At 45.2% G+C, this 13320-nt stretch overlaps 1 protein-coding gene across 1 annotated transcript; it reads left to right on the top strand.

The window, feature by feature from the left end:
* Positions 1 to 5713: 5713 nt before the first annotated feature.
* On the top strand, positions 5714 to 10117 carry LOC144607803 (interferon alpha-1-like). Its single transcript, XM_078424905.1, has 4 exons — positions 5714 to 5806; positions 6800 to 6889; positions 9677 to 9916; positions 10019 to 10117. Exons 1-4 carry the CDS (start codon positions 5786 to 5788, stop codon positions 10115 to 10117), a joined length of 450 nt encoding a protein of 149 aa, XP_078281031.1. The 5' UTR covers positions 5714 to 5785.
* Positions 10118 to 13320: the final 3203 nt, after the last annotated feature.

The following is a 13320-nucleotide window of genomic DNA, read 5'->3' as shown; positions in this document are numbered from 1 at the left end:
AGATTTTTAAAGACTAAAATTGATGTCTATTAATTTAAAGAACACCTTCTGCTGTTGTCAGAATATGGAGTTTGAGCATTTGCTGACTTTACTATACATTATTTTCTGATACTAATGTGAATTTCATCTTGCGAGAGATGGAGAACAAAGAACATTTGGCTTATTCTCTGTATTTAAGTGTTATTTTAATTTATTGATATTTATTTTTGTATCATTATCCTGTGATGAAATGTGAATCAGGTGAACAATTCTCTTTCAAAGACTGGCAGCTGCTGCAATGCAGAGTTCCATGATGGATAAGGTGCTCTGTGGTCAGCTGACCATTCTCAATGCCTTGCTGTAGCAAGTCTCTGTTATGGTCGATACTATTTCATTTCCTACTCTGAAGTGAACTGGTCGCAATTCATATTGAATGATCGCAGCTATATGAGCTGTTACAAGGTCCGTCCAGTTTGCTTTTGTGGAAACGGTTTGAACTTTAGAATTGTAGCTTTTTGCCCCTTTTTATAAAAAATTGTCCTCCATGTATCACTGCTGCAATGAGATTGTGCATTGGAAGTGCACCCGCCTACACTAAGCCCTCTCACGTGGTGGGTTTGCTCTACCATTATGCTTAACTTCATCCTTCATCCAAAGTAGTCTTTCTTTTGTATGTCAACTACAACAATCAAAAGTGGCAATTTGTGCTTCAGACTACCGTAGTTGACGCTTTGGTGCAAATGTTGCCAGTTCCGTAGAACTACCCAGGGTGGACGACGAGGACGTAAAGCAGCTCCCACCCCACCCAAAGTAATGATTATCAGCTTGTTGTCTCACTGGTCAGAATATATATTGAACATAATTTATTAATATTTTCTGTGATGTATATATTTTAAACATATGTGAATAGAGTTCAATATCTTTGTTAATTTATTGTTTTTGAGAAATAAGCAATGGATAATATTTTTTCATAAATAAAAAAAACTTTAAATTGAGATGTGATTCTAAAATGCTTTTGGTATTGGACATATTTTTAGCATTATATTTGTTTATGCCAAAGTTTCTGCTGAATGGAAATTCTCTAGATTTTAGGCACCTCCTCCACTATACGTACTCCTTCCTCTGTAATCTCAGGTGCACAGAAAAAGCAAGTGCATTCATAGTGAAGTGAATTGCCTCTGATCCTTTGATTGCATTCAAATTCTGAACAAGAATGAAGAATGTTTGTGCCTGAAGTGAACATACAACATAGGCAGAAAAACACCAAGTGCTGGAGTAACTCAACAGGTCAGGCAGCATCTCCAGAGAACATGGATAGGCGACATTTCTGGAAGTGCAAGATAAGGCGATAATGTAAGGCCGGAGCAATTAAAATAGGTAGAAGGAGACGAGACAGTGGCAGAAAGGGAAGGTAGGCATTTGGTTTGCCAGTTACTGTAGTTAACTGTAGTATTGGAGAATTCAATGTTCATACCATTAGGCTGTAATCTACCCAAGCAGAATACGAGGCCTGATCCTACAGTTTAAGTGTGGCCTCACTGGCAATGGAGGAGGCCCAGGTGAGGAAGCTCAGTCTGTGAATGGGAAGAGGAATTGAAGTTACCTGCAACCGAGAGGTCTAGCAGGCCTAATCAGACTCTTGGGTACAGGAGGACACATGGAAAACACCAAATGCTGTAGATGAGGTTAGAGCAGGTGCACGTGTACCTTGGTCTCACCTGCATGGACTGCCCATGTGCATGGATGGATGTGAGGGAGGAGATAAGGGGCAGGTGTTACGTATCTTGTAGTTGCTGGGGAAAGTATGTGGGATGGGGGTGGGAAGGAAGGCTTGAGCAAAGGAGTTGCACACGGAGTGGTTTATATCCAAGGTGACAAGGGGAAGGGATGGAAGATGTGAATGGTGGTGGGATCGCTTGAAATTGGCAGAAATTTCAGAGAATGATTTGTTGAATGCAAAAGCCCGTGGTGTGAAAAATAAGAACTAGGGGAACTTTATCCTTGTTCCTTCTTGGAATAGAACAGAATCATGGGACACAATGAAGACATGAGTGAGGGAGGGATCCTTCTGTGACAGCAGGGGGCAAACATTTTTACTAAAGAAACATTCAGAACCAATGCATTGGGAGTTGGTGGGTTTGTAATAAATGCCTGTCAATAATCTGTCCCCTGTGATGGCGACAGGGAGATGAAGAAAGTGGAGAGGTGTGTTGGAGATAGTCCACGTGAATATGAGTGCAGGGTGAAAGTTAGTGGCAAAGTTAATTGCAGTCGTGATGTAGCAAAGAAAGAGCTGCGGGATGGTACCACTGTACGTTCAAAAAAGGACTGTTCCCCCTCACATGTATCCATCTCTCATATCCCGGCCCTATCTCTTTTCCAATTTTCTTCTCCATTCAACATTCTGTCTGAAGAAGGGCCATATCCTCCTTAGATGCTACCCGTCGTGCTGAGTTACTCCAGAAATTTGCGTAATTTTAATTAAATCAACATCACCATTCCCTAGTATCTACATGTTACTATATTGTTCACAAGTTCACAAGTTATAGAAACATAGAAACATAGAAAATAGGTGCAGGAGGAGGCCATTCGGGCCTTCGAGCCAGCACCGCCATTCATTGTGATCATGGCTGATCGTCCACAATCAATAACCCGTGCCTGCCTTTTCCCCATGATATTGGAGTAAAATAAGGCCTTTCGGCCTCTTGACTCTACTCTGCCATTCAATCTTGGCTGACCTATGGCTCCTAAACCCACTTTGCTGACCTCTCCCCATGATCCTTCACATCCATTCTTATCAGGAATTTGTCTAGCTGTTCCTTAGAGATATCCACTTTGGCCTCCAAATCCCGGGCGCAGATGCGACGTAGACGGAGGAATTGGGAGTAGAGGATAGACGTTTTGCAGGGCACCGGGTGGGAAGAAGTGTAGTCCAGATAGCTGTTCTCCTTTGACTCCTCCCACTTCCTCCAAACCAGAGGCGTAGCTCTGGCCACTCTTATACTTGTTTGCTTAGGCTTGTATACACTGGAATTTAGAAGGATGAGAGGAGATTTTATCGAAACGTATAAGATTATTAAGGGATTGGCCATGTTAGAGGCAGGAAACATGTCTCCAATGTTGGGGGAGTCCAGAACAAGGGGCCACAATTTAAGAATAAGGGGTAGGCCATTTAGAACTGAGATAAGGAAAAACTTTTTCAGTCAGAGAGTTGTGAATCTGTGTAATTCTCTGCCTCAGAAGGCAGTGGAGGCCAATTCTCTGAATGCATTCAAGAGAGAGCTGGATAGAGCTCTTAAGGATAGCGGAGTCAGGGGGTATGGGGAGAAGGCAGGAACAGGGTACTGATTGAGAATGATCAGCCTTGATCTCATTGAATGGCGGTGCTGGCTCGAAGGACCTAATGGCCTCCTCCTGCACCTATTGTCTATTGTCTTATGGGCCCTAGCTACGCCTGCCTCTTTGTCGGGTACGTCGAACAATCCCTGTTCCGGGCGTACACCGGCCCCATCCCCGAACTCTACCTCCGCTACATCGACGACTGCATTGGTGCTACCTCTTGTACCCATGCAGAACACTCTGACTTCATACACTTCACTTCCAATTTCCATCCTGCCCTTAAATATACCTGGACTATCTCCGACATCTCCCTCCCGTTTCTGGACCTCACCATTTCCATCGCAGGAGACAGACTAGTGACGGTCATTTACTATAAACCCACTGACTCGCACAGCTGTCTGGAGTACACTTCTTCCCACCCAGTCCCCTGCAAAAAGTCTATCCCCTACTCCCAATTCCTCCGTCTACGCCGCATCTGCGCCCGGGATGAGGTGTTTCACACTAGGGCGTCAGAGATGTCAAGTCAAGTCAAGTCAAATTGTCTTCATTCTTCAGGAAACGGGGCTTCCCCTCTTCCATTATAGATGAGGCTCTCACTATGGTCTATTCTACATCCCGCAGCTCCGCCTTTGCTCCCCCTCTCCCCACTTGCAACAAGGACAGAATCCCCCTTGTTCTCACCTTCCACCCCACCAGCCAGCGGATCCAACAAATCATCCGCCAATATTTCCGTCACATACAACGGGACCCCACCACTGGCCATATCTTCCCATCCCCTCCCCTCTCTGCGTTCCGCAGAGACCGTTCCCTCCGTAACTCCCTGGTCCACCCGTCCCTTCCTACCAAAACCACACCATTCCCGGGCACTTTCCCCTAAAACCGCACGAGATGCAACACCTGACCCTTTACCTCCCCCCTCAACTCCAACCAAGGACCCAAACAGTCTTTGCAGGTGAGACCGAGGTTCACCTGCACCTCCTCCAACCTCATCTATTGCATCCGCTGCTCTAAATGTCAACTTATTTACATCGGCGAAACCATGCGCAGGCTCGGCGATCGCTTCGCTCAACAACTGTGCTCGGTCCGCATTGGACAAACTTGTCTACCAGTGGCCGAGCACTTCAACTACCCCTCCCATTCCCAGTCTGACCTTTCTGTCATAGGCCTCCTCCAGTGCCATAGTGATGCCCACCGGAAATTGGAAGAAAAGCACCTCATATTTCGCCTGGGCAGCTTGCAGCCCAGTGGTATGAACATCAACTTCTCCAACTTTAGATAGTTCCTCTGTCCCTCTCTCCACTCCTCCTTCCGAGATCTCCCTATATCTTCCTGTCTCCACCTATATCCTTCCTTTGTCCCACCCCCTGACATCACTCTGAAGAAAGGTCTCGACCCGAAACGTCACCTATTCCTTCTCTCCTGAGATGCTGCCTGACCTGCTCAGTTACTCCAGCATTTTGTGAATAAATACGTCTTTATTCTAATTACCAAAATGCATGATTCCAAAATTTGTTATGCTGAATTAGTATGCCACTTCTCTGCCCACTCCCCTAACCTGTCCAAGTCCTTCAGCAGAGTCCTTGCTTCCTATACACTTCCTGCCTTCCACCTTTCTTAGCATCATCTGCAAACTTGGCCTCAAGGCCTTCAATCCCCTATCCAAATTATTATTATACCACGTGAAAACAAGCGGCCCCAGCACCGACCCTTGCGGAACTCCACTATTCACGGGCAGCCAACATGAAGAAGCGCCTCTGTAAATTGTCCCGAGTGTGCAGGGAATGGATGGGAAAGTGGGAGAACAGAAAAGTACCGTGAACGAGTGATCGTTTGTCAGTGTGGATTCGGTGGCCGACGGGCCTGTTTCGATGCTCTGTGTCTGAACTAAACTAAGGTGGACACAAAATGCAGCAGTAACTCAGCGGGTCGGGCAGCATCTCTGGAGAGAAGGAATGGGTCGTTTCGGGTCGAGGACATACTTTTGAACTGAACTAAACGAGTTGTGCTACTGCAAGGTTAGATTTAACCGAATGACGGTAAAACCAAAGATACTAGTCTCTTAGTAGTATCTTTGGGTAGAACAAAGGCTTTCACAATATTTCAGTGCAACAATAACCCAATACCAGGTGATCCCGTTTCCCTTCAGCCTCTCAGCGGGACCCGAGCGGTTCACACACACGCCCACTTTCAAATGTGACGAGCCCGTCTCTTTCCCCGGGACACTTTCGCTTTGGCTGAAGTCGCGGCGCGGCCGCTTCCCCCGGCAGACGGAGCCGGAGACTTTCCGCGGCGGCAGAGAAGAGAGGAAAGGGATCGGGACCGACTTCACACTCGGTCTGATGTAAAGAACAGAGAGGCCAGAAGCACTTTCCCTTGGAGAGCAGAGTGTGGGTCAGGTGTATCGGCGCTGAGAGAGTCGCCACCAACCAAGCGGCCGTGAGCCGGCTCTCCGCACTGTCCCCGTGAGATGTGGCTTCACCGCAGTTGGGTGAGTGGAGGGGCGGCTTTAACACAATCTCTGTCCGTGGCTCCGAGAGTGAGCGCTGAAAGGCGCAGTGTTACTGTAACCCGGATAAAATGCAGCCCCCAGCAATGCACAGACACAGTCACGTCCCCCTCCCCACCCCATCCCCTGCCCAGACTGAACCTCCCCCACAACACCTGCGACCCCCTGATGTGAACCTGCGAAGCTCTGAGCCGCAGCGCCGCTTGTTCTCTCCCATCGCGGATTTCCCCGTCGCTGCTGCGGGACTCTCCCACTTTCACATTCTTTACTTCAGAACGGAGACCGCTCTCTCCCGACACCTTCCAAATTTCCAGCGCAATCATTTCACTTTTCAAACATCACCTATTTTCGGATTGTATGATATTAAAGCGGGCAGCATGGCAGAGACAGCTCACAGAATCCACAGACATCGGTCTCGGCAGCATAGGCGGCCGCTCCAGGATCACAAGCCGCTGCATTTCCATATCTAGAGTTTCAGTCAGCGATCAGGGACCGTTTTCGGAGCTGATTCTGGTCTCGGATCGGTGCTTTACTCAGTGTGGGTTGAAGATGGCTTTGGGCAGTGTCTGCAGAGTTTGCATTGTGTGGGTGTTGTTGTCCGGGACCCTGAGCCTGGGCTGTGAGAGGGTGCAGTTACTGCAAGTTCTCAACACGGATACTCTGGGCAAACTGAATGAAATGGTGAGTTGTTGCCGCTCCCAGTGACCGATCCGACACTCTCCGGCCTGTTTGTTGTTAAAGTGTCAGTGATTACACGGAGTCTGTTCTCCAGTATTTGTCTGTCTGGGGTTGTTTATATTCTACACTCTGGATCTTCCCCTTCGCTCCACCTACTCGACATGTTTGACTTGATTGCATTTATTTACAGTATTTCTGATTAGAATGGATAACATGCAAAACAAAGTTAATGACTGTAGATCGGCACACGTGCCAATATCAACCTAACCCGAGTAACGTTGACATCTTATGTCTCAGGTTGGCCACCTCTCCCGACAGTGTGGGACTGAGCGACGGTCGTTGGAAACCAAACCCTTGGAGCTGGTGAAACTTTCCATGGGGGTTCATGTGAGTAAACTCGGCATTTTACATCTATGTGGTTCATTCCAGTTGCTTCGGTTAAACGTTTTAACGAATCCCATCTGATCCTTTGCCAGAGAATGTGACGTCTGTATTCAACTACTTCTGATCATGTCATCTGTTCTGCGGCCTTGTTCAACTGCCTGTGGTCCCTGCAGTGCGCTCCCACCCAATCTCTCCCGGTTTCACCTTATCTAGTTCATTCGTCCATCTATTGAGTTTATTTCAGTTAATCTCCTGGAAATCCTCTCACAGAGTCACAGCAATACAGTGCGGAAACAGGCCCTTCGGCCCAACTTGTCCACACTGGCCAACATGTCCCAGCTATCCTATCCAAATGATTCAAACCTGTCCTTACCATGTACATGTATAAGTGTTTCTTAAACGTTGGGTTAGTCCCAGTCTCAACTACCTCCTCTGGCAGCTTGTTACATACACCCACCTCCCTTTGTGTGAAAAGTTTACCAGTTAGATTCACATTAAATCTTTTCCACTTCATTTTAAACCTATGTCCTCTGGTCCTCAATTCACCTACTCTGGGCAAGATACTCTGTGCTTTCACCCGATCTATTCCTGTGATGATTTTATACACGTCTATAAGATCACCTCTCATCCTCCTGCACTCCAGGGAATAGAGTCTCAGCCTACTCAATCTCTCCCGATGGTTCAGACACTCTAGTCCTGGCAACATTCTCTTAAATCTTCTCTGTGCCCTTTCTAACTTGACAACATCTTTCCTATAAAATGGTGCCAGAACGGAACACAAGACTCTAAATGCAGTTTCACCACCCTCTTATACAACTGCAACATGACCTCCCAACTTCTATACTTAATTCTCTGACTGATGAAGGCCAATGTTCCAAAAGCCTTTGTGACCACCTTCTCTTCCTGCGACTTGACCTTCGAGGAACCATTCACCTGCACTCCTAGATCTGTCTGCTTTACAACACTCCCCAGAGCCCTGCCTTTCACTGTGTAGGTCCTGCCCATATTAGACATCCCAAAATGCAACACCTCACATTTTTATGTATTCGATCAATCATTCCTCAGCCCACCTGGCCAATCGATCAAGAACCTGCTGCAATTTTTTCACAACTATCTTCACTATCCCCTCCTCTTAAATCATCTCACAAGCTGTGTCCAGCATAGGCGATGAAACCTTGACACCACTCTACCCTCCAAATGATTGAGTGCAATGAGCAATTGTGAGGTTCACCTCTGGTTTGGTTAAATCCTTACATCACCCAGTAAGTCGATTGGGTTCATGGAGGAGAGGGCACAGGGGACCCAATAGAAGTGTACAACATTATGATCCATATGAATAGGGTGGACTACAGTAAACATTTCCCCATAAAAGAGGTACCACTAACCAGAGGTCTTGCTTTATTGTGAGAACTAAATGCTTGGATGGGATAGAGGAAAAAAATATTTTCCATCCAGTGTGTAGTTGGATGTTGGGCTCACTGACTGAGAGGGTCCTTGAGGCAGAAATTCTAACAGCATTTAGGAGGTATCGAGACCACTTCCTTTCTTGAATCCTAGTGGTCTAAATATTGAACCTCCAAAGAATTGAAGGATCTGATGTTCATATGAATAAATCCTTCATGTGAGATGAGAGCAGGGAGGGATGATGGGTCTATTTGAGTGACCGTGTTGCACTTTGATTGTTTGACCAGATGATTTCCCTCCATTCAAGTTTGGTGAGGAAAATGCCTGTGCTGATTTTTTAAAAAAGTAATGGCGAATGCCGAACAGCTATCCCAAGGTGTAGATATAATGAACCTTCAGACAAATTGCAAGACTTCTCCTCCCACGCTCAATATCTTTATTTATGCCTACCACCTATATGTCTGTTCCTGGCCCTGCATGTGTTTATATAACTGTTTCCTCTTCACCATCCTTTTAATGACAATGCACATCTCTTTATCACCGCAGCTTGACATTCTCCGGCTTGAGGAGAACAGCCACATCTTCTCTCGCCTCTCTGTAATGAAGGTCCTTCACCATACATACCAGTCATATAAACCGATTCACATTCTACCACAGTCCATGATACTCAGTCCTGCGCCTGAGGCCAAACTAATTGTTAAATCTTCCAAACTCCACCCCTTTCTCTCTTACCTCTAGCCTTTGTTCCATCCATCGGCCTATCAAAACCCCCACTCGCATATGCTAATCTATTACATGACATGCTTTGGCCCAGCCTCTGCCCTTTTTAGCTTTCTTCTCCCCAACCCCTACAATCAGTCTGACAAAGTGTCTTGACATAAAATGTTACCCATCCATTTTCTCCAGAGATGCTGCCTGACCCACTGAGTTACTCACTGTGTCCTTTTGATAAATGCACATGCACTGTTCAAAAATATATATGCAATTTCACTTGGCTCTAACCTTCTTTCATGTGTGAAAGGTTAGCAGACCTCCAGTTGAACATAGAACGTACAGCACAAGAACAGGCCCTTCTGCGCAATGTGTCCGTGCCAAACCTGATGCCAAGACCATCACTTATCTACCTGCCAATACCTCATATCCCCCCCAATCCCTGTGTATCCATGTGCCGATCCAATAGTTGTATTAAAAACTGCCTCACAGATCTCCTTTAAACTGTCCCTCTCACATTAAAGCCATGCCCTCTAGTACTTACGCATTGATTGTTTGAAACTATACCTGATTACCTGATACCTTGCCCTACTAAGACTCATAAGCATTCTATTCTAGCTTTAAAACCTTCTGGATCCAGGATCTGTCTAATGTCACCGTGTGTGTTTTGCACAGGCCCAGGACAGGATCGCGATTGTCCATCAAACACTGCATCACCTCCGCAGGATCTACAGCATGAAGCTGAGCTCAGTAACGTGGGTCCAGGCCACAGTGGAACACTTCACACTTCTCTTGGATCGGCAGCTGAGAGAGCTGGAAGTCTGTGTCATGAAAGCAAGGACAGGGTCCAGGGCAAGGAAAAATGCCACAATTCTTAAATATTTTAAGGATCTGACAAAGTTTCTGAAACAGAAGGTGAGCTGCCACACATGACACTATGTAATTACCAACAGAATTTGCAGACAATTCCAACCTCTTCATTATCTAATAAATTTACTTGACTTTTTCCCTTTTCAGGGATTCAGTGACTGTGCCTGGGAAATAACCTACGCTGAGACCAGGGCACATTTACAACAGCTCCTTCTCATCATGGCAACAATCAGCAGGGAACACTGAAGATTTTTAAAGACTAAAATTGATGTCTATTAATTTAAAGAACACCTTCTGCTGTTGTCAGAATATGGAGTTTCAGCATTTGCTGACTTTACTATACATTATTTTCTGATACTAATGTGAATTTCATCTTGCGAGAGATGGAGAACAAAGAACATTAGGCGTATTCTCTGTATTTAAGTGTTATTTTAATTTATTGATATTTATTTTTGTACCATTAACCTGTGATGAAATGTGAATCAGGTGAACAATTCTCTTTCAAAGACTGGCAGCTGCTGCAATGCAGAGTTCCATGACTGGATAAGGTGCTCTGTGGCAGCTGACCATTCTCAATGCCTTGCTGTAGCATGTCTCTGTTATGGTCGATACTATTTCACTTCCTACTCTAAAGTGAACTGGTGGCATTTCATATTGAATGATCTCAGCAATATGAGCTGTTACAATGTCCGTCCAGTTTGCTTCTGTGGAAACAGTTTGAACTTTAGAATTGTAGCTTTTTGTCCCTTTTTATAAAAAAATGTCCTCCATGTATCACTGCTGCAATGAGATTGTGCATTGGAAGTGCACCCGCCTACACTAAGCCCTCTCACGTGGTGGGTTTGCTCTATCATTATGCTTAACTTCATCCTTCACACAAAGTAATCTTTCTTTTGTATGTCAACTACAACAATCAAAAGTGGCAATTGGTGCTTCAGACGACCGTAGTTGACGCTTTGGTGCAAATTTAGCCAGTTCCGTAGAACTACCCAGGGTGGACGATGAGAACGTAAAGCAGCTCCCACCCCACCCAAAGTAATGATTATCAGCTTGTTGTCACACTGGTCAGAATATATATTGAACATAATTTATTAATATTTCCTGTGATATTTATTTTTTAAACATATGTGAATAGTTCGATATCTTTGTTAATTTATTGTTTTTGAGAGATAAGCAATGAATAATATTTTTTTATAAATTAAAGAAACTTTTAATTGAGATGTAATTCTAAAGTTCTTTTGGTATTGGACATATTTTTAGCATTATATTTGTTTATGCCATTCTTTCTGCTGAATGGAAATTCTCTAGATTTTAGGCACCTCCTCCACTATACGTACTCCTTCCTCTGTAATCTCAGGTGCACAGAAAAAGCAAGTGCATTCATAGTGAAGTGAATTGCCTCTGATTCTTTGATTTGATTCAAATTCTGAACAAGAATGAAGAATGTTTGTGCCTGAAGTGAACATACAACATAGGCAGAAAAACACCAAGTGCTGGAGTAACTCAACAGGTCAGGCAGCATCTCCAGAGAACATGGATAGGCAACATTTCTGGAAGTGCAAGATAAGGAGATAAAGACAAAGGACATAACGTAAAGCCGGTGGAATTAAAATAGGTAGAAGTAGACGAGACAGTGGCAGAAAGGGGAGGTAGGCATTTGGTTTGCCAGTTACTGTAGTTAACTGTAGTATTGGAGAATTCAATGTACATACCATTAGGCTGTAATCTACCCAAGCAGAATACGAGGCCTGATCCTACAGTTTAAGTGTGGCCTCACTGGCAATGGAGGAGGCCCAGGAGAGGAAGCTCAGTCTGCGAATGGGAAGAGGTATTAAAGTTACCTGCAACCGAGAGATCTAGCAGGCCTAATCAGACTCTTGGGTACAGTAGGACACATGGAAAACACCAAATGCTGTAGATGAGGTTAGAGTAGGTGCACGTGTACCTTGGTCTCACCTGCATGGACTGCCCATGTGCATGGATGGATGTGAGGGAGGAGATAAGGGGCAGGTGTTACGTATCCTGCAGTTGCTGGGGAAAGTATGTGGGATGGGGGTGGGAAGGAAGGAGTGAGCAAAGGAGTTGCAGACGGAGTGGTTTATGTCCAAGGTGACAAGGGGAAGGGATGGAAGATGTGAATGGTGGTGGGATCGCTTGAAATTGGCAGAAATATCAGAGAATGATTTGTTGAATGCAAAAGTCAGTGGTGTGAAAAGTAAGAACTAGGGGAACTTTATCCTTGTTCCTTCTTGCAATAGAACAGAATCATGGGACACAATGGAGACATGAGTGAGGGATCCATCTGTGACAGCGGGGGGCAATCATTTTTACTAAAGAAAGAGGATATCTTGGATGGCCTAAATTGGAAAATATCTTGGTGGGAATTGTGGAAGAGATGGAGACATTGAGATGAGGGAATAGAATATTTGCAACATGAAGGGTGGGAGGAGGTAGCACCAGAAACATTCAGAACCAATGCATTGGGAGTTGGTGGGTTTGTAATAAATGCCTGTCAATAATCTGTCCCCTGTGATGGCGACAGAGAGATGAAGAAAGTGGAGAGGTGTGTTGGAGAATAGTCCACGTGAATATGAGTGCAGGGTGAAAGTTAGTGGTAAAGTTAATTAAATCAGCAAGTTTTTCAAGAGTGCAGGGTCAGCCTCGATGCAGTCGCGATGTAGCAAAGAACGAGCCGGGGGATGGTACCACTGTACGTTCGAAAAAGAACAGTTCCCCCTCACATGTATCCATCTATCATATCCCGGCCCTATCTCTTTTCCAATTTTCTTCTCCATTCAACATTCCGTCTGAAGAAGAGCCCTGACCAAAAAAATCATCTGTCCATATCCTCCATAGATGCTGCCCGTCGTGCTGAGTTACTCCAGAAATTTGTGTCATTTAAATTAAATCAACATCGCCATTCCCTAGTATCTACATGTTACTATATTGTTCACAAGTTCACAAGTTATAGAAACATAGAAACATAGAAAATAGGTGCAGGAGGAGGCCATTCGTGCCTTCGAGCCAGCACCGCCATTCATTGTGATCATGGCTGATCGTCCACAATCAATACCCGTGCCCGCCTTTTCCCCATGATATAGGAGTAAAATAAGGCCATTCGGCCTGTTGATTCTACTTTGGCTGACATATGGCTCCTAAACACACTTTGCTGACCTCTCCCCATGATCCTTCACATCCATTCTTATCAAGAATTTGTCTAGCTGTTCCTTAGAGATATCTACTTTGGCCTCCACAGCCCTCTGTGGCAATGAGCTCCACATACTGAGGCAATGAGTCAACATCCTGTGACTATAGAAGTTCCTCCTCACCTCCTTTCCAAAAGAGCGCCCTTTAATTCTGAGGCTATGACCTCTGGTCTTAGACTCTCCCACCAGTGGGAGGATTTAAACTAATGTGGCAGGGGGTTGGGAGCATGAGCAGAGAGACAG

The sequence above is a fragment of the Rhinoraja longicauda genome, chromosome 29, assembly GCF_053455715.1.
Source record: "Rhinoraja longicauda isolate Sanriku21f chromosome 29, sRhiLon1.1, whole genome shotgun sequence".
Taxonomy (NCBI): Eukaryota; Metazoa; Chordata; class Chondrichthyes; order Rajiformes; family Arhynchobatidae; genus Rhinoraja; species Rhinoraja longicauda.
This window is presented reverse-complemented; position numbering and strand designations above follow the sequence as displayed.

Coding starts and splice junctions, on each gene's coding strand:
- LOC144607803 (XM_078424905.1), top strand. CDS start 5,786: ATGTGGCTTCACCGCAGTTGG. Junction 6,890..9,676: donor AACTTTCCATGGGGGTTCAT/GTGAGTAAACTC, acceptor TGTTTTGCACAG/GCCCAGGACAGGATCGCGAT. Junction 9,917..10,018: donor CAAAGTTTCTGAAACAGAAG/GTGAGCTGCCAC, acceptor TTCCCTTTTCAG/GGATTCAGTGACTGTGCCTG.